At 33.8% G+C, this 27,626-nt stretch overlaps 4 protein-coding genes across 4 annotated transcripts; all 4 read left to right on the top strand.

The window, feature by feature from the left end:
• Window positions 1-372: 372 nt before the first annotated feature.
• Window positions 373-2,274, top strand: LOC111313357 (NAC domain-containing protein 43-like). Its single transcript, XM_022914024.2, has 3 exons — window positions 373-765; window positions 894-1,162; window positions 1,447-2,274. Exons 1-3 carry the CDS (start codon window positions 582-584, stop codon window positions 2,149-2,151), a joined length of 1,158 nt encoding a protein of 385 aa, XP_022769759.1. The 5' UTR covers window positions 373-581; the 3' UTR covers window positions 2,152-2,274.
• Window positions 2,275-8,630: 6,356 nt separating this feature from the next.
• On the top strand, window positions 8,631-11,370 carry LOC111313356 (protein IQ-DOMAIN 17-like). Its single transcript, XM_022914023.2, has 5 exons — window positions 8,631-9,015; window positions 9,144-9,443; window positions 9,565-9,810; window positions 10,040-10,177; window positions 10,283-11,370. Exons 1-5 carry the CDS (start codon window positions 8,884-8,886, stop codon window positions 11,075-11,077), a joined length of 1,611 nt encoding a protein of 536 aa, XP_022769758.2. The 5' UTR covers window positions 8,631-8,883; the 3' UTR covers window positions 11,078-11,370.
• Window positions 11,371-18,761: 7,391 nt separating this feature from the next.
• LOC111313977 (putative L-gulonolactone oxidase 6) lies at window positions 18,762-22,843 on the top strand. The gene is made up of 4 exons (XM_022914900.2): window positions 18,762-19,562; window positions 21,370-21,625; window positions 21,739-21,840; window positions 22,012-22,843. The coding sequence occupies exons 1-4, from the start codon at window positions 18,876-18,878 to the stop codon at window positions 22,728-22,730; spliced, it is 1,764 nt and encodes a 587-aa protein (XP_022770635.1). The 5' UTR covers window positions 18,762-18,875; the 3' UTR covers window positions 22,731-22,843.
• A 139-nt stretch (window positions 22,844-22,982) lies between these two features.
• Window positions 22,983-27,100, top strand: LOC111313979 (heterogeneous nuclear ribonucleoprotein Q-like). Its single transcript, XM_022914903.2, has 9 exons — window positions 22,983-23,182; window positions 23,903-24,336; window positions 24,421-24,537; window positions 24,660-24,800; window positions 24,889-25,065; window positions 25,360-25,561; window positions 26,079-26,257; window positions 26,340-26,425; window positions 26,515-27,100. Exons 2-9 carry the CDS (start codon window positions 23,938-23,940, stop codon window positions 26,651-26,653), a joined length of 1,440 nt encoding a protein of 479 aa, XP_022770638.1. The 5' UTR covers window positions 22,983-23,182; window positions 23,903-23,937; the 3' UTR covers window positions 26,654-27,100.
• Window positions 27,101-27,626: the final 526 nt, after the last annotated feature.

Below are 27,626 nucleotides of genomic sequence, written 5' to 3'. Positions count from 1 at the left end.
CCTGCTCCATCATCTCTTTCTTGTTGGGGGACGTGGTTGTACGAGCCCAAGGGGAGAAGAGATCAGATGGAGGAGGGTGGAATGAATCAGCCGATGGATGGGCAGTTTGAGAGGTGTTTTTCTGTGGAGATTTTAAGGTCCAAGGTCACAGTTTTGATGGAGGCATGCCCCCCGCAATATAGTTGCTCACAACGTCCATCTGGGTCCTAATCATCCTTTTAATACCCACGATTTTGGACCCCATTTCAACATTTTTCCCAAAACAGTGTCGTTTCTCTATCTATCTAGGTGGCCGGCTCTTCTCGAAGCATAGTAAAACAAAACTAGACCCCACCTCATCATGCCTTTGGCCAGCGCCAGTGCCCATAAAAAACACAAAGTTTTTTCTTTTGCTTTTTTTTTTTTCTTTTCATTGTATCTTTGGCCCTTTTGTGTCCTGCAGCACATATATATAGACTTCTCTACATACTCCATTTGGTACACCAGCTTTGTCATCAGTTATTTCTCTCATCTCCCTTTCTATTTTCTTTTTGGGTCTCCTTTGATCTCATCAATCCTCCCACACTCTTTCTTCTTTTTAAATGCCGGAAAACATGAGCATATCTGTAAATGGACACTCTCAAGTGCCCCCCGGATTCCGATTTCATCCCACCGAAGAGGAGCTTTTGCAATACTATCTGAGAAAGAAGGTTTCGTATGAGAAGATCGATTTAGATGTAATTCGGGATGTTGATCTCAATAAGCTCGAGCCCTGGGATATTCAAGGTGTCTATATATATATATATATATATATATATATGTATATAGTATTCTTATTTAGTTCCGTAATTTTATGTTCCATTGCCATTTACGTTTTCAAGATTTTAACTCTATGTTCTCCGGGGCTCTTGCAGAGACGTGCAAAATTGGAACCACTCCTCAGAATGATTGGTACTTTTTTAGCCACAAAGACAAGAAGTACCCCACTGGTACTCGCACGAACCGTGCCACGGCTGCTGGTTTTTGGAAAGCGACCGGGCGAGACAAGGTGATATACAGCAACTGCCAGCGGATCGGAATGAGGAAGACTTTGGTGTTTTACAAAGGGCGAGCCCCTCATGGTAAAAAATCTGATTGGATCATGCATGAATACAGACTAGACGATAACGTCGTTGAAACCAATGTAAGCCTTTAGACTAAAATCTTCTTCTCCTTCATACGTCCACTAGTATTTTTCAGCAGTCAGATATAACATCTTCGTAGTAGGAAAAAAAATTTGTCTTAACTTTAGACTTTCAACTTGTGTTACGTCTTATTGTATGTATCTTTAACATGAGAGGACAAAAAAAAAAGATAATGATAGGTTCTGAAAAGAAATAATATACCCACATATATATAACTTTCATAGTAATTTTTTTTGTCATTAAATTAATAGTAATAGTACTTTTTTTTTCTTTTTTAATCAAGGTCTCCAATGCTATGGGGGAGGGGACACAAGAAGAGGGATGGGTGGTATGTCGTATCTTCAAGAAGAAAAACCACCACAAAACCCTGGACAGCCCTATTATCTCATCTGTCACAGCAGAAACCAGGAACCATATGTTCGAGGCGTGCAATGAAGGAGCCTTGGAGCAGATATTTGAGTACGTGGGAAGGAATTGCAAGGAAGACAGTAAAGGAAACAACAATACGAGATTCCTCAGGCCTATCGAGACAGCCATCAGCGATGGCTACCGGGAATCATTCATGAAACTCCCAAGCCTAGATAGCCCAAACTCCAGCAGCTGCCAAAACTGTAACCAACCCATGATGACAGACAATGAAGGTTCAATCACCAACCAGGTGATTGGAGATCCGAACTCAGTTTATCACAACGGCTCAGGGCTCACAAACTGGGCAGTACTTGACCGGCTTGTAGCCTCTCAACTCAATGGCGCCCAAACAGAGACCTATAGGCAATTACCCTACTTCAATGACCATACCATGGCCTATTGCTGCCCCAGTACTGATCACCATGATCTCCAATTACCAGCCCTTCGGTCATCATCAATACCCTACAACAGGTCTTACCATGGAGCTCAGGATTATAACAGCGAAATTGACCTCTGGGGTTTCACTAGACTATCGTCATCATCCGACCCACTGTGCCACGTGGTGAATGCTAGTGTATAACAGAATTACCCTAATATATAATCATACCTTAGTGCCTGAAGTCAGAAGGTTATTATTACATCGGTTATGTTGATGAATATATAAATCATATTAATATAAATAAAAGTGAAATTTATTCTTAGATGGGGTGGCATTGTCAACCATTATCTTTACTTAATCAAGATGTCTACCATTTTCATAACTCTTCTCTCCAGAAGTCTAGCAAACTCTAGGTGATTTGATAATATTTCTTTCTAAACGCAACAATAACAATAATAATAATAATAATTCACTTTTTCTCCCTTCAAAATAATCATTGTGGTCATGTTCCTAATTATCTCTTAAGCCACATGGTTTGTCGGATTGTTTTGGGTGTTTAAGGAAATTGGTTCGAGTACTTGTCCATGCATTTTCTCAGATAGTGTACGACATGAGCTGTTTCTAACATTCAAAAGATGTTTATCAACCAATTAAATTTGATCTTAACCGACAAAAAGGGTTGTAATTATCATTTTCTTATACAACAAAACCAATCCATTCATTAAGCAACATATGTGAATTCACTTTCTTATATTTTTGGTTGGCTCAATACCGTCGAGTCGTCAACCTTGATCAGTGTATTTGAGTTTGATCACATGTTTGTGGTTGAGGAAGGGAGAATGTTCTAATGATCTTGTTGAAAGTTGAAAAAAGGAAAACTGATTCATCATTCCCAGACCACCATTGGCGCTCGTAGAATGGGGTCCCTCATGATTAATTGGTAAAACAAGGGTTGCCATTTGAATTCATCCAATGAATCAATGATCTTTCAAAATGGTTGCATGATTAAAATCGAACGAAAGGCAAACAAAAAGGAAATTAAACAGCTGAATGCAAACAACAAGCGGGATTCTATGCCATGCCACCAACCAATGGATACGAAAAAAGCTTAACTACGTACTTTTTTCCCGCTACATATCCGACCCGACAAAGTCCAATTGATCGTGCGGAGTCTCAAAAAAGTCTTATCACTTTTTTTTTTTTCAGAAAGAATTTCTCTCAAACATTTTGAAGAAGATGAAGAGAGAAGCACGAGAAGAGAAAAGGAAAAGACAGTATTCCTTAATCATGCATTAGGCCTCGGGCCTCTCCAAATTGTTTCCCCCATGCTTATATCTCGACATTTTTTAAAACAACGAATACTACTTTTTGCCCGACTTTTGCATTAGAAAAGACGTTACACTTTTCTGCTAGTATGGTGTCTAACCGTTTGTGGCGTCCCCTGTCGTCCTACTTACATGATTCATTGTTACTGTTCATAATTTGTTACTTGCAATTATTAGCTAAATGGTGAAAATACTAGCCAAATTATATTCCTGCAAAAAAGATTAATTTTAAGCTCTCGTATTTTAACGTAAAAATATTTTTATTTGATATATATTAATAAGTAAATTTTATATATTATCAATAAATTAGATACTGTCATTTTATTAACGAAGTGAATTAAATGATAATATTTTATTAATAAATAATTTTTTAAATTAAAATTTTATATATTTATTTTAAGAATTGATATTCATTCATTAATGAAATAATATTATATGATTTACTTATAGTATATAAAATTTATATATTAACAATACATCCTTAACTAAAACCAGTGTTAATTTTGTCATGTTGCCTTCTACACCAATTTATAAACACCCGAAGTCCCCAACCCTATATTTTTTTATTAAGTAGGGTTGGGTGTGGATGGCAGGCCAACTTTATTAAATATAATTGTCATTCAACTATGGAACTCATTGCCTAAGATGAGATAAGAGTGGATTGTTCGAATTCCCTGACAATTGTTATTACTTTAAAAAAATTAATTTGAAGATAATATTAAGAAGCAAGGAACTTATCAACAATACAGCTGGTTGAGTAACTAGCTAGCTAGGTTTCTCAAATTTGGTATATTGAATGACTAGGTTTTGATTAATTGGTTGTATTATTGACTTTGCAATAATAAGTTTAAAAAATAGGAGATATTGATCATTTAAGCTACACTATTGATTTAAGGATCAATTGCCTATTATAATTTCAATCAAGTAGCTTTATTTGTTTTTCACAAAGGAGGACGTAGTCTGAAAAAATATTTTGAACTTTATTCTTGTTAAATGTATTATCTTTTTAAAATGATTATATAAATTAATTAAATTAAATCTTAAATTTCAAGTAGCCATATTATATCTAAACATGAAGTAACATCTTAATCTTTCTTTCTTTCTTTTTTTTTTTATCTTAATCATCATAGTGCCAAACCGTGTAATACTTTCTATCGCCTTTAACTGTTGCGTTATTCTATATGAAACTATTTAATTATCAGTGAAAAACTAGTTTAAGTCAAACTTCAATTGTACCTTTATGAAATTCTCTCATTGTTTTAACAATTGATTCTTTTCATTGTATGGTACAATCCCAACAGCTGGCACTGAAATCAAGAATGCCAATTCGGTGCATAAAGCAAGGATAGAAATAAAGCCAGTGCCTACACCTCTAACCTGTTGAGTTTAATCAACAGTTCAGACGACATACTAGTTAAAGTCAATATCCAACAAGTTCTTTAAAAGATTCTTCTCGCTTTGATTACAAAGCCTTTTCCCTACGCGGCAATGAAAGCATATTCCGATTCATTTTAATGAATCAAAAGAACAAGGAAAGTAAGGCGTAGGATAAAGGAGAGAGCCTGATAAAAATTTTACAGGTTCTTTGTCGCCTGCGACTCCTCCAAATGGTTTTTTCTACTGAAGATGGTGAGAATTTGGTTGGCATCCTCCCATCAACTCTTTAAACCAATATGTCTTGGACATTTCATACATAACCGACACTTATATTGTGTCCATCGTCAAAATGATAAAAGAAATTTGTGTTCGTATTCCCTTCTAATTTCTTACCAAGTCAATCACTTGTTTTTCATCAAATATGACAAGGAAAAAAAAGGATCAAAACTGTCATTACACTTAAAAATAAATTTGATTTGTCAATTAAGCAAAGCGTATTTTGATTATGAATCAATTTACATGCAATTACAAGTCATAGAAAAAACATTAACCTTTACGTCACAAAGCCAAAACTGAAAGTGGAGACTAACGGTGACAAGGGATTTGCCGACAAGTTCTTAACAACAACCGTTTTTGCTAGTCGGCATAGAAGCCAATACGCTTTCCAGGCAAAAATTGGTTGTTGGTAAAGGAAATTGGAAAGCCTGGATCGCCATCGATCGGTCATAATTCTTCTTCTGATAGGTATAATCATAGTTGGGACAGCTAATTCTCATTTAGAAATGAATATTAGAGAGTTAATCATGTTAGGTACGGGTGGGGTCGGACCTTGCGGGCAAGGTGTTACATCTTGGATCAAAATGGGGGCACATAGAATAATTTTAATTTGTTGATGGATTAAAGTGTTAGCTTTGGAAGACCATCTCTTTTGAAAAACAGGGCCGGAGAATCAAATCTCGAAGGATATGTGATGTGATTAAAAGGTGGGAGAGACTAATACCTTTCTTTAAATTTTACGACAGTTATTTTTTTTCTCTAAAATACTTAATCTTTATCACACAATTTATTCTCTTTCGCTAACTTCCAGGCAGCAAGAAAACATGAGGCTTAATTCAAACAGGTGTTATACTCTGCCCTACATTGCACATGTGATTGGTGCCAGATTCTTCTTTGAAAGTAAAATACATGCAGGACTGCAGGCAACTGTGACTCTTCTTAATCTGTTATCAATGTACGAGTTCAACAACCACTGCTTGTTTCAACAAACACTGCTTGTTTCAACAAACATTCTGATGTGGGATCGTTAAAAGTACTTTGGTTTCTTTTTTTTTTTTTCTTTGCATGCAGTCACATGAGGACAAGCGAATGCTTACAAATGAACAACAGTCAATATTCAAATGTGCACGCAACTGGATTTTCAAGCACTGCATGTTTCTTAATTTATACCTTTTGAATGGGATTATTAGTCTTTAAATCTTGGTTCTATATGTATCCAACATATCCAATATCCTTGGACTTTAGTGAGGGATATATATTCACAAGGGCATAACCAACTTCAATAACTTCTGTTTTTATATATACGTGGACGTGGTTTCTTTGAAGCCACGTGAGTAATACTATATAATAATAATTATCATTATCACAAATCAAGGGGTTAGGAGTAGACTAGAGCACCAAATTGTACCCTATGAAGCAGACAGCAGAATAAAACAAATTAGTGAAATGGAAATTAGTGTTTACTGCATCGAAGCATTTTAGGCGTGAGTGACTCCTGAGAGGTAAAAATGGACCAAATTATAAGATCCAAAAGGTAAGTATCTTTAGTACTGCTTGTTGTTACTTGATCATCACATGGGCATGGAGTACTTACCCATTGCTGGATTCCTCCATTTCTCTTACATCCTTTATTTTTTTCGCTTGTTTTGGATGGTTTAACTTGGTAGCCATCGATCTAATGCAATTTGTGTCGACAACCTCTCAGGAAACTGGAATAGTGAATATGTAACGGAGTATTTTATTATTAAACCCTTAATTTACTCTCTTTTTTAGAAATAAAGAAAATTAATTCAAAATGAAATTTCAATTATCAAAATTAACTAATTAAAAATGCCTCTTATTTGAAACTATATAAGGATTAAGATTGTATATAACGATAAACAATACTGTAATTTTTCAACAAATTTTATATTGATTTCCTTTTGAATATTATCATAAATTGATTTTAAATTGTATATGCATAAAAAAAATCAATTGATTGTAGATCGTAAATCTTATGATAAAATTTCATATACTATATCAAATTAAGATCACTTGACTAGTTTATCATACATAATTTTTATCTTTTATTATTATTATTATTATTATTATTATTATTTTTGTTCTCATTCATCCCACCAAAACGTTTTAAATTACTAATAATTTCTTTTGTATAATTCATCTAATTATTATAAATAAAAGGTATGCCTTTTGTTTTGTGGGACTTTTCTTTTTCTTTTCTATATCGAGCCCCGCCTACACTGTCTTTCCAAAAGGAAAAATTTTCATTTGCCATAATTAAAATCTTAATGGACCTTTTTTTTTAATTTCTTTGACCAAAAAAAAAAACCTTTATGGACAGATCGTGTCACAAGAGAAGGCAGTAAAGTAATAAAGTACTTCCCGCTCAGTGAGAAGAGAAGAGAAGGGAAGAGAAGGGGCCTTTCCACAAGGTCAGTCATTGGGCCAAGTTGGGTTTCCACTTGGCAATAATGTTTAATTAGACCTTGGCCTGTTTGAGGCTGAGTTCCCCCTGAAAGCCCAATAATTTGAGCCTTGACAGTATGGACACTAAGTAATGGTACGTAAGTGCTGGTAAATAATTTTAAGCTTGACATCTCATTCTTAAAAATTGTCATGATCAAACCCAATACAAGCCCACACAGCATGTAAATGTAAAAAGTAAAAACCAAATTAAGCTGCACGGTTAAGGAAGACAAACTCACAACGTAACTAGTTGTGCTAATCATAAAAGTCAAGAGTATTGCTAGAGCCAGCTCTCCCTCCCATTCGAGATTCGATGAGCCCATGGTCCAAAAATCGATTTCACTTGAATCCTTTTAATATGCTTGCTACCTTGGTGCAACTATTTTCCCTTCATGGATAATGAATCAGTTTACCGTTTTTGAGTTTCAATTTTACTAGTCCCAGTACCAGTTCCAGCCAATTTGCATGAAATCGCCTGTCAAATTGTTTTTTTTTTTCACATTAGCTGTATGAATCTGTTTTGGTATTGCATGGGCAATATCGTTCTTCGTTCTCTTTGATTTTATTATTTCTGCTGGTTTCTGTAAGGAATCTGTAAGAGTATCACCGACCGTAAGAAACGAAAGCCACAGGTAGATACATAATAGATTCAAGACTCGTAACTATCGTAATCATAGTCTTTGGACCACCTGATTCCTCGTTTTGGTCGAATCAATCAAAGGAAAAAAAAAAAAAGGACCATCGTGCTCCATCATCCACCTGATTTTACACTGCTTGCTCAACTGCTCCTACCACGTGACACCACGAGAGGTATCAAATTTTAAGACAAATAAAAAAGTTGGAAACTCAAAAGTTTTTTACGGAATAAAATTCCACAAAAAGTTTTCTCTTTTTAAATAGTAAATAATAAATAAAAGATAAGTAAGAAGAAAATAAGGCATTGGTTGATGTGCAAAGTGCAAACTCAACTTGCTTTCCTTTCTATTTTTTCTTTTCGTCGCTTTCAACGTTTCTATATCGAACCACGTCCACTACACCCTGTTTCTCACGTTCTCTTTAAATTATTTTCATTTTGATTACACAAAATCTCTCAAAACACCCTGTGTTCTTACTTGTTTTTATAGACTCACTTGCATGCAAAAGTTGTTGACGTACCACATTCTGACACCACCACGCTTGATGTCTGCCCATGCCACCCAAAAAAAAAAAAGGACATACACCAAGCTTAGATCAGATAGATATCACTGTAAATATATTGAATCTAAGCTATTCGGTTTGGTTCTTTCCCTCTCTCTCTTGGAAAAAAAACCATTAAATTATCTGTACATCACCGTCTTCCTCTGGCAGATAAAAGAGGTGGGCACTGTCATTAAAACAAACAAGAATCCATATTCCCATCATATCTCTATCTTACAGCTCTGGCTCTTTCTACTTATCTTTTTTAGCTGTATTTGCTGTAAATGCAGCCTAGTTTAACTATTTCTTTTAGATGGGGAAGAAAGGAGGGACTTCATGGTTGACTGCTGTGAAAAGGGCTTTTAGATCTCCTACTAAAGAGAGTCATGACAATAGAAGTAGTAGAAGGGAGGAACCTGACCAGCTAGAAGAAGATGAAGAAAAGGTTTGTAGTTGTATTAATTCTTCATTAAATTATGTGGCAGGAAAATAGAATAAACAAAGTAAATGAAGTTGAATCTTTTTAATTTAATGGCTCTAAAATAAATAAAATTCTTGATCTGGTTTTGATAGAAGGGAGATAAGAGAAGGTGGATATTTAGGAAACCCACAAGTCAAGAAACGGGAACGAAACAAGCCCCAGTGAAGGCTACAGGTAGTGGTGGTGCAGGTGCAGCAATAGATAGTGCAACTGCGGCAGCAGAGCAAAGGTATGCTATTGCTGTGGCTGTGACTAAGGCAGCGGCAGCTGAGACTGCTGTGGCCACGGCTAAGGCGGCTGTACGTGGGGCTCGGTTGACTAGACCTTCTAATTATGCTAGAGAACACCACTATGCTGCCATTGTTATTCAGACCGCTTTTAGAGGCTACCTGGTAAGAAAATTTTGTCCCTCCAAAATTAGATGCAGAAAATTTGTAGAATTATTAGGATTTCATCAATTGTTTTTTGCACTCATTGGAAGAATGGAATTATTTTTGTGCGGTGATTGTGAAGGCAAGGAGAGCTCTTCGTGCACTAAAAGGATTGGTGAAGTTGCAAGCTTTAGTAAGAGGTCACAATGTGAGAAAGCAAGCCAAGATGACACTGCGGTGCATGCAAGCTCTGGTTAGAGTGCAGGCTCGGGTTCGTGATCAAAGAATGAGGCTCTCGCATGATGGAAGCAGAAAATCCGCATTTAGCGATACAAATAGCGTATGGGAATCACGATATCTTCAAGACAATACTGACAGAAAATCACTAGTAAGTTGTTTTGGTCAGTTACTGAAAGTAATTTTGTTCGTTATTTTGTAAGCAATAATGATATTGAAAAGGAAGGAGCATATGTTTTGGAAATTAATAATTAAAAGGAAAGAAAATAAATCATGGATTTGGAAAGCAACTGTTTGTAAGTTAAGCAAGTTTAACTCTAATTTTTTTGCTTCAAAGATTCAGATTCTTATTGTCTTTCCATGGCATGTGTGTGTTTCAGTCAAGAGAAGGAATTAGCATTGCAGATGATTGGGATGAAAGGCCGCACACAGTTGAGGAAGTTAAAGCTATGTTGCAGCACAGAAAAGAAGCTGCTTTGAAGCGTGAAAAGAACTTTTCACAGGCATTGTCTCAACAGGTTCATTCTTTTGCTCTTAAGTCTTAACCCATATCTTAAAGACCTACCTCCTCTGTTTCATTCTACTGATTCCCATAAGATAATTAGTCCAACTTTCCTAAATAGATGTGGAGAGCTCGTAGGAGCCCATCAATGGGTGATGAAGACGAGCTCGAAGGTAGACCAAAATGGCTTGATCGTTGGATGCCTGCTAAGCCATGGGATAACAGAGGAAGAGCTTCAACTGATCAAAGAGATCCTGTCAAAACTGTAGAAATTGACACCTCCGAGCCTTACTCAAATTTAGCACCTAATTACCGAAGAACAAATTCAAACCAATATCACCAACATCAAACCCAAACCCAAAGGCCTAGTTCACCCCTGCATAGATCTCAACAGAATGCACCCCACCACCACCCCCTGGTTACACCCTCTCCATCCAAAACCCGACCTATTCAAGTTCGGTCTGCGAGCCCTCGTTGTCTCAGAGAAGATAGAAGCTCAATTTCATCTCAAACACCGAGCTTAAGGTCCAATTACTATTACATTGGCAGGGTTGGTTCTCATACTAGTGGTAGTGGCAATAATGCTGCTACATTGCCTAATTACATGGCAGCAACTGAGTCTGCAAAGGCTAGAATCAGGTCTCAAAGTGCACCAAGGCAGAGGCCATCTACACCAGAGAGGGACCGAATCGGTTCAGCAAGGAAACGGCTATCATTTCCGGTCCCAGAACCTTATGGTGTTGGGATGAGATATGGATGTTATGGTCATGATTTGAGGAGTCCAAGTTTCAAGAGTGTAAGTGGATCACATTTTGGTTTGGAACAACAGTCTAACTATTCTTCTTGCTGTACTGAGAGCCTTGGCGGTGAGATCTCCCCATCTTCAACTAGTGATCTTAGAAGGTGGTTGAGGTGATCCTTGGTTGAAAGTTGAAAAACAGTTTGGTAATTATGTAGCTTCTTTGCCTAGTTTGCTTTTATCTGTTTTGGAGAGGGTAGTGGGTGGCTATTCGTTTAGGTAATTGGATGATCAAAGTGTGTTCGTTGTTGATTTTATTTTTCACCAATTTTTGTTTAAAAGTGACGCTATAAGTGAGGCAAATGTGATGACCCTCCTCACTGGAATCTTATTTCATGAGATTCATAACCAAATTGAGTGACTCTTTTGACTGTCTAATACTATTAAGTAACTCCGTAATTCTGTTCTTCTGTTGCCTCTACTTACATAAAAACCTTCTTATCTTTCCGTGTACAGTATTCAAGTTTAGTCAAGGCTCCAATCCACCGTCTCCCTCTTGAGTAGAAATTGTAGATTAAATCAATTTGAAGTGACTGGTAAACTTTTCAGTTCTGTTTCTTCACAAACCCCACGCCTTCCTTACTATTTTTATTGGAGGAAACCATTTTGTGGGGATAACTTTAGAATTCTTGAACAGTTGAACTATCACTAACTCAGGAACCTAATTTGGCTTCAAAATCATGAAAGTAGGGCCAAAATTATGTCCACTTAACAACTATGCTAATCCTAGGAGAGTTTTCAAATTTCTTTTCATCCCAACCAGTGGAAAAATCATATATGGATCCACAGCAACAGTAAAATCCAGCTTTCATGTAGTGAATGGGACCCCCAGCATTCCATTATTAGAAGTATGAGTTATCTTTCTCGTCAACATCGCTTTATAAATCAGCATGTTACCACAGCAGCCAATAGTGATGCTTTTGGTGGGATAGATAACGTCCTTTCCTGACCTGTTATCACAAAAAAAAAAGGACCTTTTATCGTGTCCACAAAAAGGAGCAGCCTGATCACAATAATGAGGACGAGCTGAAACAGAGCATGTGCTATGATTTATGCCACTGCCCATTGCCAGTCTTATCTTTCACAGAAATTCATAATGATCACGGGGTTTTGGGTTTGAAGAAAAGATACCCCGGCCTCTGGATGTTTTGTGCTCGTTCATTGCACGTTGGGAGGTAGAGTGAAGGGCAAAGAAGCATTCATTGAAAATTGAGAATTTCATGATGACAATTTCTTATTCTATTTTCTTCGTTCTAATTTATGATGACAGTGAAACTTGGCGATCTACTTTTCTCATTTCACATGTTGGTTATCTGAAACGTGCTTATCTACTATTTTTTTGGTGCTTATTTGCTTAATTGTTAGACATTTATAGTTTTTTTTTTTCCCCTTGCCAACGGTACATTATTTCACCAACACAAATAGAACCCAAAATCCCATAGGATTCAGATATTGATATCTCCCATGAGTAAGGTGAACAATCCAATTTGTCTAATAAATTTCGATTCGATTTGATATTGTAAGATCAATTTTTTTTAAAAAAATTAAATTTTAAATTAAATCAAATCGAATAATGTTAAAAAAAATAAAGATCGAATCGAATTTGAATTAAATTTGATCCGATTTAATATTATATAAAATTATTTTTTTATTTATATATTTATATAATTATATATTTATAAAATAATATTTTATTAATTTCGAATCAAATTAAATATAATTTATACAAAATATCTAATCGAATTTAGATTCAAATATTAAACAAAAATTTAAATCAAATCAAATTTAAATTTAATAAATATAAAATTAAATTAAATTTAAAATAAATAAAAATTCGATTTGATCCGATCCGTTAACTTCTGTAGCCGTGAGTATAAAAGCGTTAGATTTTATCTCAAGGACTCAAAATCATTGATGAGACACATCTGATTGGGGAAAGCATTGACAGCAGCACTGGCACATCATTTAACAGACACCAAGCTCTATCAGACCCCACAGTCTGTGGTAGCTAAAAGCCTAAAATGCTTTTGCCAGTTCCAGCTATCCCACGTCTTAGAATCCTATTACAATTCTTTATTTTTTGAACTGGGTATTTGATTTTTGTTTTTGAATAATAAGAAAGGAAATTCACACCTAGTTTATTTTATTGCTATGCAATAGGGATATAACCCCAAACGGAGTCAAGATTTCAACCCTGCAAATCAACCCCCTAAAGGGGAACATGATCCGCTGGGCCAAACCCCAGCAGCTCGATATATTTTGGCCAAACGGCCTATTTTACTTGAATTCCTCCTTGTTTGTTTCTATATTATCGTTGATTATACAAAAAACAAAAAAAAAAAAAAATCAAGTAAAATTCACAATTTAATAAAAAATAAAAAACTGTATTTTTAGTGTTCATAGCCAACCATTTTTAAAAATTCAAGCTTTATACATACCTCTTATACATGCGAGTGAAATCGATATAATTTGATTATTTAAATAAATATTAAAAAATTTATATGTGATATATTATTAATATATAAATTTTATATATTATTAGTAAATCATATGATATTATTTTATTAATAAGTAAATATCAATTTTTAAAATAAATACGTAAAAAATTAATTTTTTTAAAATTTAATTATTAATGAGGTAACATTATCTGATTAATTTTATTAATGAGATTAAATCATTTGATTCACTAACAGTATATACAATCTATACATTAACAATATATAAAATATAAACCTTTGAAAAGTAAAAAAAAAAAGAGTAAAATATCTATAGGTACAAGATTTTAAAATAAAAAAAAATAATTGAATTTTAAAATATGGATTCACACTATATTTTTAAGAAAAAAAATTGTCATTTAATCTCATTAATATAACATTTTATTGTAGTGTTAATAGCATTTGTAGTTTATAATTTTTTACTTAAATTTTATCTAGGTCCTTAATCTTTAAAAGTTTTAATTAGATTCTTAATTGTCAAAGTTATTCCACTTTGGCCTTTCTGTCTATGAGATAGTATAAATTGATGATAAATGCAAGTTGATACCATATGATAACATTAGTTGGTACTCATGGTAGCAAAGGAGGACTAAAATAAAATTTTATCAAAGTTTAGATACTAATGATGAAATTATCTTAAAATTTTATACATTTTATATATATTTTATCAAAATATTAGTTTAAAATTATATTTTTATATTTTTTGTTGTAACATAACTTATAAGTTAGATTTTTTATTTTAAATATAAAATAGATATCCAAAACTTAAAATTAAGTTAAAAAATTTGAATTCCATTTTAAAAAAATCGATACATTTTAAAAACAAAAAAAAAATTATACTAAAAATATTATTTTACTCGTAAATCATAATAAAAAATATATTTTTACATTTTAAAAACAAAGTTTTTTTTTCTACTAAAAATATTATTTTATCATAAATCATAATAAAAAATATATTTTATATCCAAAAATGTTATTTTTTAAATAAATAAATTTTATTTTTTAATTTTAAATATATTTTATGAAATATGTCTTATAAAAATAAAAAAAAATTTAAATTATAATATTTTATATGAATATAAAGTTTTTAACAAAAAAATATATTCAAATTAAATTTTTTATAGAAAAAAAAATTTTGAATAGATTAATAAATTTATTTTTTTAAATGATATAAAATTTTTACATAATATTTTAAACGATACGGAGTTTTTATTTAATTTATTAAACTAGTATAGAAAATTTTTACTTAAATTTTTAAAATGATATGTAATTTTAAAAATTTTAACTTAATTTGAATTTAAAAAAAATATATTTTCTATTAACAATATTATTTTTTTAATAAATCATATCATAATAAAATTTTAAAATATTTAAAATTATAAATATCTCAAAATATATTTGAAATATATAAAAAATAAAATTTTCTTTAATTATTTTTATATTTTTCTTTTTTTATTTTTTATAAAATATATTTGATAAAGGAATATAAAATATTTTAAATATATATATTTGATAGATAATAATATTTTATTATAATTTATGAGTAAAATAATAATTTTAATAGAAAATAATTTTTTAAAATGATATTGAATTAAAAAAGAATTTAATTTTCAACTTAATTTTAATTTTAAAAAATATATTTTTTATTAAAAATAAAAATAAAACTAATAAATTATATTACAACAAAAATATAAAGATGTAATTTTATATTTTATAATATATACATATATATATGAAATATATATATATTTTTATATAATTTCACCTTTAATCTTTAAACTTTGAAAAAATATTTTATTTTAATCCTTCATTTACTATATAAGATATTAGCTAACATCATTATGTGACGTCAGTTGATATTTACCATCAATTTAGATGATTTTATAAAGGAAATGACCAAAATTGAATAATTTTAGATAATTTAAGATCCAATTAAAAATTTTTATAAATAAAAAATAAAAATAAAATTTGAGTACAAATTTAGAGATTATGAATGTTATTAATCTTTTATTGTATAATTTGCTTTTTTTAATTAATTTCGAGTTGAAGAACCTGAGTACTTAGACTCGTGATATTAATTCAGTAAAAAATTTAATGTATAGATAAAAACAAGCTATTTACATTTATAATTATACTAGTACAGTAGTTCCAATTACCCTTAGCCAGGCAATCAATTTAGCTCAATGAGCTTGCCATCTATAGTTTGTTCGGTTGTGTCTTCAAGTCGAATACTTCCAACTTGCAAGTGAAGATGGGCCAGCCCATGTTTAGCCCTCTTTTCAGGTTTAATTGTGATCATCGGATTCGCTATAGGATCATTGCAGGCTCAATGAGGCAAAGATTAAATAAAATAAACCGCAGGCTACTTCTTGACTCAAGGAGTCAAGACAATCATAAATGTCAACGATTTTTATTTTTTAGAACATATTGTGTTTTACTTTTCCTATTAAAATGTTAGAGAGTGCACATGAAAATTTGTTAAGATGATATTTACAATTTTTTTTTTTGCAATTAATATTTCATTTTTACTTAAAATATAGTGAAATAATGCATTAAATAAAAAATAAAAAATTAAGTTTAAAAAGTACTTACAAGCAAATGTTAATTAAACCCTTCTTACCAAAACCTAACAAACTTGACATAAAAGTTAACCTAAATCTTAATTATCCAATGAATTGTTAGTAATTGATATCAACTCCAGTCATCATCATTTATTAATTTATTAAAATCACAATTAAGTTATAACTATATCAAGTGTTTGGCTTTATACATTTTTTTTTCTTTGAAAGCTAGATATGAATTTTTTTAATTATTGCATGACTAAATTGACAAAAGGTAAAAAAAAAAAAAAAATTAGATCAGGCATCAAGACTAAGACAACATAAATTAACTACGTAGGTCCATGGCCAATGGCTGGCTGCAACCTCCATTAATTTACGTACGTATTAACCTAGAATCAAATTGCATTGGCCTAATGAATAACTGTATCAAGTGGCTAATTGACGCATAATCAAATTTAATTAACTCCAATAATGATATTTGTTTTTTTGTGGTATATAGGAAGCCGCATAACATGGATATAGAGAAAGCAAATGTAGATATATTGATTTGAACTCAAAATTTGTTGAACGTCACCAATTAAAGGAGACTGAACCAACTGAAGCTTTGATTCTAATGATCTTTGTTTCACTAATCAAAATGTATGCAGCAGCTTCATCAGAACTTGATTTTAACTGAAACCAATACTCTTGTAGCTCAAGGATTCATGAATCCCTCAACCCTCCACTCTCTTGGATTCAAAAGTTTTTCCACGATTAACCAAGGCAAGAATCTACCTTCACCTCCTTTATCTGTAACAAGTCAAATCTTTCCAGTTTGGATTCTTGATAGCCCGTGTCTTGTGCAGTAGTGCCAACCTCCTTCACCTCCAAGCCGTGTGGTTTCTTTTACATTTTCCACTAGTAGCCAATGAAATTACTTTTTCTTCGCTCCATAATACGAATGCTGTATATAAGGTTAATACTTGTGGTGTTAAAACCCTGCTTAATTTATTTCTTCAAGTAATGATCCAAAAGCTTGACTTTGGAACGTTGGGGAAGATTAATGCGTATTTTGACTAAGCGTAGCTAAGATCCAAGATCCCTTTAAGGGAATTTTTCCGAGTTTCTGTTTCTTCGGAACTTCAGTATCTCAATGCACTTGATTCAGACAAAATATATATATTTTTTTCACTTAAGAATTAAAACACCAAAAACTATGGCTCGTTTATGACGTTGATTTACTTTAAATAAAACCACGCCATGGAAAAAGCAAATAAGCAATGTCTATTCTTTTTTTTTTTTTTTTTTTTTTTTTTCTGGAGTAACAATATATAAACTACAGTCTTATTACAAATTAATTCATTCTCAACTATGAATTCATTGAAGTTCAACAAAATTTTATACAAGCCTTAAAGGACCCCCACAACCACAAATAATTCTGGACCACCAATTTATGTTTAAGATGAAATAATTAATGTGACAAATATTGGAAATGAATTCTAGTTGACTTGGGAGTATGATATACAAAATTTTTTTTTTTTGCTACAAACTTTGATATTGAAAGTTAATAGGCGATTAGAGTGGAAATAATGATTCATCAAATAGTGGCTTTGGAAATATAATATTCCCACTTGGAAAATATTGTAATGAAACAAATTAAAATTCAAGTTTGGGATATGGGTGAGAAGCATTTCATTGTTCAATTAAGTTGTCTAAAAGTTTGTAAGTGTGGAACTTTAGAATTTAAGGGATGCAAGTATGTTACAAAGAAGTTATGTTTAATAATTACTTTGCGTCACTGTAAAGAAATATTTGTCTATACTTGGGAATGGGAAAATTGAAGAGCTGTTTTTAAGGAATTCAAAGAGTTGTTACGAATGGAACAGATCTAAGGTTATTGCATCTCACCTAACAAAATGTCAGTCAAATAATCATGTCAGAGCAGGATGTTAATTTTTAAAACGAGCAGAAAAGTGTGTAGGATAAATGAAAAAAACCGGCGAACTAAAATGAAGTCGGAACCCACCAAAGTTGCCACAACAACCACATAATGTCGTCTCCACTGACTTGAATTCTTTTGATGTGGCATAATGGCCAGGACTCATCCTGTTGGGAAATTTTTGGTTTTCTGAGTTGTGAGATTAAGCGTGTCGGCTCCAACATCCCCAACTGGTACGCACTGATCATGGTGAAATAATCTCAAGCACATTTCAGTGCTCATGATCAGTCATCACTTCCTCCACTATTTATATATCTCTCGTATCATATGCTTTGACAGAAAGTTTGCAAAGTTGCAAGAGAGAGAGAGAGAGAGAGAACGTAAACTGTTCTTTCTTTGTTTTCCACGCATGGGCGAGCCAACTTATAGTTCAAAGCTCCATGTTTACAAAGCAACGAAACCCGATGATTTTAAGTTTAAATAACCGTGACCAACTACTAATACTACTACTTGTCATGAAGCTTTCTAGTCCCAACTATCAGTTTTTAGTATTGGATCGAGCTTCTCATCCAATGGACTTTTTTACAAGCAAAACAAATTACTATACCAATCACATGAGTTTCACTGTTACAAATTAACTAGACCGAACAAGTAATTAGAAAAGGATACCCCAATAAAGGAATTAATACAATTTCTACTTTTTAATAGCAGTATTAAAACTATTACAAAAGGCTAGAAGAAGTAACTAATAAAGAACTAACGTTATCAAAAGTCCTTAACTTCAAAGCACCTATTTGTTGTGTTTCTCGCCTGCCATAAGCCCCTTCTACGCTACACAACTAGATATAGAAGGTGTGAATTTGCAGTTTCATATCAACTATTCTACAGTTGACAGATTAATTATATAACCAAGCAAAATTCCAACCTTTCCAACCATACCGATGTCGTATTCTAAAAAGACAAACAAGTTTCCCGAGTTTCTCCGATCGAAATGTCTTTTCCTATTGGTTGTTATGGTGAGTTGCAGCCCTCCAGAGGAGCCTGTCAAATGTTCCACTAAAAATTCGAACTGCACAATCACAAATTCTTATGGCACTTTCGCCGATCGAGCAGTTTGCCGAGCGGGGAATGTGGCTTTCCCAACCACGGAACAAGAGCTTGTTTCGATTGTATCAGCAGCAACCGAAGCCAAAAGAAAAATGAAAGTGGTAACACGTTTCTCCCATAGCATTCCCAAGTTGGTTTGCCCCGACGGCCAAGACGGGTTGCTTATTAGCACGAAATACCTTAACCATGTATTAAAAGTCGATGCGGAGGCAATGGCAATGACAGTGGAGAGCGGTGTCACGTTGAGGCAACTCATTAATGATGCCGCCAAGGCTGGCCTAGCATTACCGTATGCACCGTATTGGTGGGGGCTGACCATTGGAGGCCTTATAGGCACGGGGGCTCATGGGAGCTCGTTGTGGGGGAAAGGAGGTTCAGTTCATGATTATGTCATGGATATGAGAATTGTAAGCCCGGCAGGACCTAAAGAAGGGTACGCTAAGGTCAGGGTCCTGAATGAGAGGGACAAAGATCTTGATGCAGCTAAGGTTTCACTCGGAGTCCTTGGGGTAATTTCGCAGGTAATTACTTCTTGGATCCCTATTGTTTTTGTTCTTTTTGATGATCGTTTTGGCTTCACGCTGCTGGTGCTTTCTCCCGCATTGGTTGACACCACATAAGAAAAATAATCTGATCGAACAGCGTTTCTGGTTATCAAATCTAGTCATTTTCTCTTTTGGATTATATGAATTAGTAATTTCATCAAGTGATTATGCTATTCATTCTGTCAATAAGAAAATAAAATTTTGTTTGCAAATTGTTTTTTGAAAAGTTTTCGATTCCATCACTCACTTTGTACCACGCATTTAGGACAGAAAATTCAGGATTTTTTAAAACTAATCAGTCTAGTTAGATGTCACCTATCTATCTTATTACGACAAACATAAATATGATAGAAATAGTTTTAATAATATTAATAATAGGCAATTCTTTTATGTCTTTATCAGTTCAAGTTAAAAAGGATCTTCTTTGGAGCAATGTTGAACTAAGATTCCTTAAGGATCATGTCCCATTTCGCTCAAATTAATCCCAATCAAAATTACTTAATCTTAATTTCTTTTAATCCTTTATAAGCTACTAAAAATTTAGTTGCCCAATAAACACCCCGCTTTTCCATTTTCTTAAAGTTTTCCACGTTTTAACCAAAGCTTAATGAGAAGCCTTCTTCTTTTTTTTTTTAATAAAAATTATAATTTAAAAATAAAAAATTATAAATATTAAAATTTAACTCTTAAATTTACGAATGAACAACTTGACTCCATGTTTTCAATAAAAAGATAAATACACGATAAACCCTATTAATAGAAATTTTAGGTTCAGACGCTCAATGCTAGGTTAGATTTTAAATATTCTGAACAAAAATTTTCTATTAATATTATATACAGTTAAAAGGCCATCGCATCTTTTCCTTTCTAGCTTAATCTGCTGTTGTAAGGAGGCTTTACCAAAAATGAGTGCACAAAATGCAAACCCTATCAACATGATAGTAATTACCTGCATTGCCGCAAGGTCGTGTCCAACTCCAGCAAAAAAAAAAAAAAATTCTGAATTTTATAATTAGACCTAGAAACAAACAAATCAAGCATGATATATGTTCATAAAGAGACAAATTATGTAATATGTAATATCATATCATACATATAAAAAGCTTATCTATAAATTTTAATCTCCTCAATCCTATCACTTAATACATGTTTTTTCTTTTACATGTAATTTTGAATTGAAAAATAAGAGTTATGTCTTCTCCCATATAATATTATACCACTCTCATTCAAGTAATGAAATTTGTTTTTCAACTTAAAATTTCAAATTATATAAGTATCTCCATAGGATCAATTTAATCCCTTGATTTTTTATTACATTACATAAAGTTATTTATGAATAATCATGAGCAAGATGGGAATATTTAATTAAATTATGGTTATTCTCTAGGAAAAAGGCTTTTAAAATGGACAGGTTACAATATCTTGAAGTTAGGGCCTTGATGGAAATAATGGAATAAAAGCCTGCTTGGAGCAGGAGCACCATTATAATTGCTCTACAGGTGAAAATGTTTTCCTTGCGGAGAAAATACATGGATAAGCTTCTTGAAAGAACTTTGGTGGTACTTTTATTTAATTGTCATGACTTGATAACTTAGAAGCCTAAAATGTAAAAAATGCCATAAACAAAATAAGACGATACTAGAAAAAAACAAAAACAAATTTGGCTAGGAATGTGGGGGATTATGGTTCTAAATGCAGTCTTAACCAATAACCATGAATATAAGTACATAAATTTCGTTCTTCTTTTTAAAAAAATCTTCATTTTTCTCCCTCTTTGATATAGGTGACGTTCAAACTTCAACCCCTGTTCAAACGTTCCGTTACTTATGTAACAAAGAATGATACAGATTTGGGAGATGAAGCAATGACCTTTGGCAAACTGCACGAGTTTGCAGACATATTTTGGTATCCTAGCCAACGCAAGGCTGTTTACAGAATCGACGATCGGGTCTCCTCTAATGCATCCGGAAATGGTCTCTATGATTTTACTCCATTTCGTCCCATTCTTTCACTTGCTTTGGCACTTCTCAGAAGTACAGGTTGGTTGATGATCAGCATGCACTTGACTATTACTATAAAATTAACTCTCCTGTAGCTCCTTTACCAGACATTCAAACTAATTCAGTTGTTTATAATTACTTCAATGAATCAGAGGAAACCCAAGAATCCTTGAGAGACGCTGATGGGAAGTGCCTCAGTGCAAAGCTAGTTACATCTACACTGCGAACGGCTGCCTATGGATTGACAAACAACGGTATTAAAATCTTACTAGTAATTATGGGCAAATTTGATGGCGTTAGCCTATTTGTTTGACTCCGTTAAATAAAAATTGCAGGGTATATATATGATTAACATCAATTTATTTTGGATCATTTCGTTAAAATTTCTTTTCTTTTTTCTTTCTATTTTGTTTGTGAGATTGCAGGTATAATTTTTACTGGCTATCCAGTAATTGGATTTCACGACCGTCTTCAATCATCGGGGACTTGCCTGGATAGTATTGATGATTCGCTGATCACCGCATGCGCTTGGGACCCAAGAATCAAGGGTGAGTTCTTTCACCAAACTACATTCAGCATTGGTTTGTCAGTAGCGAAAAGCTTCATCGAAGACGTCCAGAAACTAGTAGCACTGGAGCCTAAAGCATTATGTGGGCTAGACCTTTACAATGGAATCCTCATGCGTTACGTTAAGGCTTCAAGTGCTTACTTAGGCAAACAAGAAGACGCAATAGATTTCGACATCACCTATTATAGGAGCAAAGATCCCATGGCTCCAAGGCTTTACCAAGATATTTTAGAAGAAATTGAACAAATGGCGCTGTTCAAATATGGAGCTTTGCCACATTGGGGGAAGAATCGGAACCTGGCATTCGATGGGGTGATCAAGAAATACAAAAATGGTGGAGAATTCTTAAAGGTTAAGAATATGTACGATCCATCAGAGCTTTTTTCCAGTGAGTGGACTGACCAGATTCTTGGATTGAGAAATGGGATCACAACAATGAAGGAAGGGTGTGCTTTAGAAGGATTGTGCATTTGCTCACAAGACATTCATTGTGCTCCAAGCAAAGGCTATTTGTGTAGACCAGGAAAAACTTTTCAAAATGCAAGAGTTTGTACTCGTGTAAAAATTAGGAATTGAATTAGTCATGACACGACAGGACCCGACCATGAGACCCAAAAGTTTCCTGATTAGGCTTTGATTTTTTGTTAACTTATACAAGACAATATATATGAAAAACAAATTTACCTATACTCCATTTTAAAATACACGTCGAAAAAATCAATAACGACTATATTCATTGGACCAATTAACAAATACCCACATGTCAAATACGTGGCTCCGTTTGATTTGTCACTCCCATTATACCAGCAAACCTCAAACCGTATCCTTGCACTTCCCAGTTAGGGTGGTTCTGGAACGAACGATCACGCTCATTCGGCTGGTCGGATAATAAACATCATAAGAAGAAGCACCGGAGAAAAAATAAAGTACCAAAAAATTTCAATCCAAATATATTTTTCAAACACCACTCCAAGAAATTTCTTAAAGCCATCAAATCTAATCTCACAAAGCCAATAAATTATCAATCGGTAAGCTCAAATTTCACCCTCTTTTATTTCTTTTATTTTTCTAGTATTTTTGTTTTAAACTGCCTTAAATCTTTTTTTTTTGCCTCATTTTGATTGGATTTTGTCACTTTTACATCTTTTTTTAACTGTTATCTGTTTGCTTATAGTTCGCTGTTACAATTTTTTATATTTTGCATCGGAATTTAATAGAAAATTTAAAGTCGTAAGCTTTTGTCTAAAAAGGTTTTATGTTTCTGGCATTGAAAAGTTTTCAACTTTCTTCAATTTGTTACTGGGTTTTTAGGGTTCATTGAATTGGGGATTCTTTTTTCTGTTGACGCGCTTTCTAGCCCTTGTTTCAATCTCAGTTCATTTTGAGAGAAATTGATTCCTGGTTTGCTACTTTATTTTAATTTATTTCTTTTTATTTCAAATTTTTAGAATTTGATTTTCTTTTCGCTGTTTGAATTTTGTGAGGGCAATTTGTTCCTTTTTACCCTTCAGTTTTATATTAATGTCAGTACAGCTCTGTTTGGTTGCTGAGAAATCAAAGAAAAGAAATTTCACCTCTTTTTTTATTCATTCTTTCTTTCGGGCTGTTTTCACCTCTTCAGAGGTTCATCTTTTTTTGCTTTCTTTTGATTTTGTGGACTGAAATATTTTAAACGTTATGAATTTTCATTTGTTACTGCACACTGGAACATGTTTTTGTATAAACATATAATGTGGTTTCTTTTGTAGTTATTTGATGAGCTGAACTGGGAAAAGAAGCAGAAATGGCGGAGAATGCAGAAGTTGATGAGAGGGTGGATCTTGACGACAATTACATGGAGGAAGAGGATGATGATGTTGAAGAACATCTAGATGAGGACGGAGTGGATGATGGTGGTGATGGAAATGGGGAAGAAAATGATGAAGAAGAGTATGGGGACTCCAAATCTGGGGGGGATGGAAAAGATCAATCATCAGAAGTAGAAAGAAGCCACATTGAAATAGAGCACGTGGAATATGAAGAAAAGCCCGAGGCTTCTGTTAGTGAAGAAGAAAAAGAGAAGCATGCTCAACTTCTTGCCCTGCCTCCGCATGGTTCTGAGGTTTTCATTGGAGGGCTTCCAAAGGATGCCTCAGAAGAAGACATGAGAGAAATTTGTGAATCAATAGGAGAAATTTTTGAGGTTGCAACTTTGTGCTTGTGATCTTCAAGCTTTTTTCTTTTAGTAATTTAGGATTTTCATTGTTAACAGTAAATTATTTTGCAGATACGGTTAATGAAAGACAAGGAATCTGGTGAAAACAAGGGTTATGCTTTTTTGGCATTCAAATCGAAACAAGTTGCACAAAAGGCAATTGAAGAGTTGCACAGTAAAGAGATCAGGGTAATTTTGGTGCCTCTTGTATTTGCTTTAGATATCTTGCTGATGCAACATAGTCACCTCCATTGCTTTTTTTAACAATGCAGTTTGGTATTTCTTTTTAATATGCATGATAATTTCCACAGGGTAAAACCATAAGGTGTTCTCTCTCTGAAACTAAGAACAGATTATTTATTGGTAATGTTCCGAAGAGCTGGACTGAGGATGAGTTCAGAAATGTCATTGATGGTGTTGGTCCTGGAGTTGAAAATATTGAACTCATAAAGGTGGAATTTTGAACTAGATGATACTTTTAGATTATAATAAGGGTGAATATTGAAAAATCCCTTTACCGTTTCAATTTGTGAATTACAGGATCCTCAAAATACAAGCCGAAATCGTGGTTTTGCTTTTATCTTGTACTACAACAATGCCTGCGCTGATTATTCTAGGCAGAAAATGTCAAGTGCAAATTTTAAGCTTGATGGCAATACCCCTACTGTCACCTGGGCTGATCCAAAGAGTACACCTGATCATTCTGCTGCTTCGCAGGTAGAGTCTAATGGAATTAGAACAACTTAGAACTTGAGATATACTTTTAATTGCCGTCTTGAGGAACCCCCATTGAGTTTCTTCTGTATCCCTCTCTACCTGCGCCCCCCCCCCCTTTTTTTTCTTTAAACAGGGAGGAAATCTTCATGAGCTCCTCGTTTGGATTATTAATTTCCAAATGATAATAATTGGTTTTATGTAACCTCCTTTTATAAGTACATCGCTAAAGCAAAGATCTGATTTTCATGTTGTAACCTCTTGGGCTAACTATGTTGCATGTTTTGGAATTACCAGGTGAAGGCTCTGTATGTCAAAAACATTCCTGATAACACTTCTACTGAGAAACTAAAGGAAGTATTTCAGCACCATGGAGAAGTTACAAAAGTGGTTATGCCACCTGGCAAGGCTGGGAAGCGGGATTTTGGGTTTATACATTATGCTGAACGGTCAAGTGCTTTAAAGGCTGTCAAAGATACAGAGAAGTATGAAATAGATGGTAATTTTTCTCTGCATTACTTCATACTCTTTTGAAGAAAAATTATAGTTTTGATTGGTCTGGCGGCTGCTTAAATCATTCTGGCTATCTTCAAAAATTATTTAAGGAAAAACAGGGTGCAGCACACTTACTGATATACTCTCTTTACTGCATGTGATCAACTTCGGGTGTACTGATTTTGAGACTGAGGAGATAGCCATCAGTTTGGAAAATTGAGGATTCTAATTAAGATTAGAAATTGTTGACCAAAAGAAATTAAGATAATAAATTAAATGATCTAATAACATCAGAGGAAGGTCCTTGTAAATATATTGCCTTAAGAAATATATCTGGAAAAACTACTTTCCATTGATATCAGGATTTGTTTAGAATTGGTTTCTTAAATAAACGTAACTCTACTTTTGACATATAAAGGCACCCCCTAGTTTGGTTGTCTATGAGATTTAGCTTTGAAGTTTATTTTATATGCTATAATGATTGCCTTTCCCCTAAAAATGTTTGACTGACTTTACTGTAGGCCAAGTCTTGGAGGTTGTCCTTGCCAAACCTCAGACTGATAAGAAAACTGATGCAGCATACCCTTACAGTGCTGGGCTTCATCCAAACCATCTTCCGCATCCTGGGTATGGTGGTTTTACCGGAGCTTCATATGGTTCTATAAGTGCCGGATTTGGTGTTGCTACTAGTTTTCAGCAGGTACTTTGGTTGATTTTTATTTTTCTTCTTAGATACATTTCCTTAGTTGGTAAAAGTAATGCATAATCTTGCACATGTACAGCCAGTAATATATGGAAGAGGGCCAATGCCAGCAGGGATGGCTATGGTACCCATGGTTCTACCAGATGGCCGAATAGGATATGTCCTGTAAGTTTACTCTTGTTAAAATTGTAATTTTTTACTTGGATGACAACACACTTTTAACAATTGCCTTTGCTCTTCTGGAATTGGTGCAGCCAGCAGCCTGGAGTGCAGATGCCAACCCCTCGTCCTCGAAGAGTTGATCGGAGCAATGGTCTAGGTGGACCAGCAGGGCGAGGTGGAAGTAGTGCTGGTGATGATGGCAACCGCAGTAGAAGGTATCGACCCTACTAGTTTGTAGAAGTGTAGAGACATGTTGTAGTTTTTTGAAAACAGGAGACATTGTAGTTGGGTGACTGTTTATTGGACAAAAAATAACAAACTCCTTGGCCACCCTGCGTCTCTCTTTCACCCTCTCCCCCAGTTCATCCCCACCCAAAATCAAGAACAAGAAAATTTGAAACAATTAAAAAAAAAAAAGTTGGAATCGGGAAATTGGAGCATCATATAGAACTTAAATGCCTTTAGGAGAGGCAGTTGAAGTATTGATTGACAAGTTTTAGCTGTTATTCGTGGTTTTGTTTTATGGTCATATAGCAGGAAACAAAAGTTGGCCTTTGTTCCAAGGGCTGTACTGGCTCCAGTCCATAATCCAAGTTAAAATCGATTCCTTGTAATTTTCTCGGTTTCATGGATGGCCGGGTTGGTTTTGGGTAAATTTCAACTAATTATTTTAGTGCAGGCTGCTTCATCTTTGTTTTCTTTTTCCTTCTGCTTCACCTTTTTCGCTTTTTGCTGGCTTGTCTTCTCTTTTAGATCTTAAAGGAAAGAGGTCAGGCCTAAAAAAGTTATTTCTGTAGCTAAATTCCATCAGTGACTCACGATCTAGCCTGCTTGTTAGATAAAAGAGACTGACTTTGGAAACATTGAAAGTGCAGCAAACAATGAGCAAACAGGACCAACTGAAAATGAAAACAAACTTCAATTATTATTGCTAAGAAAGATTGTCATCTGTGCTAGACTTATTTTCCTCCAATCAAGTCGAACTCCGAGAATCCAGCAAAAGGAAATCATGTTCAATGGCCAAACAAAAACATGTTCCAAATCACAAAACCCTCTAAGTGAGTCAAGCACAGCTAACAAAGAAAAGGACATTCTGCAACTTGAATTTCAAGTTTCAGGCCAAAATTTTAGGAATAGATATTTTGAATGTTTAAACGGTAATGACAGCTTGCATATAACTATTGAATTATGCAAAGATTAAAAA

This window comes from Durio zibethinus, chromosome 23 (genome assembly GCF_047325235.1).
Source record: "Durio zibethinus cultivar Kanyao isolate XHJ-2024 chromosome 23, ASM4732523v1, whole genome shotgun sequence".
NCBI classification, from domain to species: domain Eukaryota; kingdom Viridiplantae; phylum Streptophyta; class Magnoliopsida; order Malvales; family Malvaceae; genus Durio; species Durio zibethinus.
The sequence above is the reverse complement of the archived record's forward strand: the minus strand, read 5'-3'. Positions and strand labels throughout refer to the sequence as shown.

Bases quoted from the DNA above. Each gene is read 5' to 3' on its own strand.
- LOC111313977 (XM_022914900.2), top strand. From the start codon at position 18,876: ATGTCGTATTCTAAAAAGACAAACAAGTTTCCCGAGTTTCTCCGATCG. The intron at 19,563-21,369 runs GTAATTACTTCT...TCTTTGATATAG, and splicing joins TCCTTGGGGTAATTTCGCAG to GTGACGTTCAAACTTCAACC. The intron at 21,841-22,011 runs GTATTAAAATCT...GTGAGATTGCAG, and splicing joins CTATGGATTGACAAACAACG to GTATAATTTTTACTGGCTAT.
- LOC111313979 (XM_022914903.2), top strand. From the start codon at position 23,938: ATGGCGGAGAATGCAGAAGTTGATGAGAGGGTGGATCTTGACGACAAT. The intron at 24,538-24,659 runs GTAATTTTGGTG...TAATTTCCACAG, and splicing joins TGCACAGTAAAGAGATCAGG to GGTAAAACCATAAGGTGTTC. The intron at 26,426-26,514 runs GTAAGTTTACTC...GAATTGGTGCAG, and splicing joins GGCCGAATAGGATATGTCCT to CCAGCAGCCTGGAGTGCAGA.
- LOC111313356 (XM_022914023.2), top strand. From the start codon at position 8,884: ATGGGGAAGAAAGGAGGGACTTCATGGTTGACTGCTGTGAAAAGGGCT. The intron at 9,811-10,039 runs GTAAGTTGTTTT...TGTGTGTTTCAG, and splicing joins ATACTGACAGAAAATCACTA to TCAAGAGAAGGAATTAGCAT. The intron at 10,178-10,282 runs GTTCATTCTTTT...TTTCCTAAATAG, and splicing joins CACAGGCATTGTCTCAACAG to ATGTGGAGAGCTCGTAGGAG.
- LOC111313357 (XM_022914024.2), top strand. From the start codon at position 582: ATGCCGGAAAACATGAGCATATCTGTAAATGGACACTCTCAAGTGCCC. The intron at 766-893 runs GTGTCTATATAT...GGGCTCTTGCAG, and splicing joins CGAGCCCTGGGATATTCAAG to AGACGTGCAAAATTGGAACC. The intron at 1,163-1,446 runs GTAAGCCTTTAG...TTTTTAATCAAG, and splicing joins ATAACGTCGTTGAAACCAAT to GTCTCCAATGCTATGGGGGA.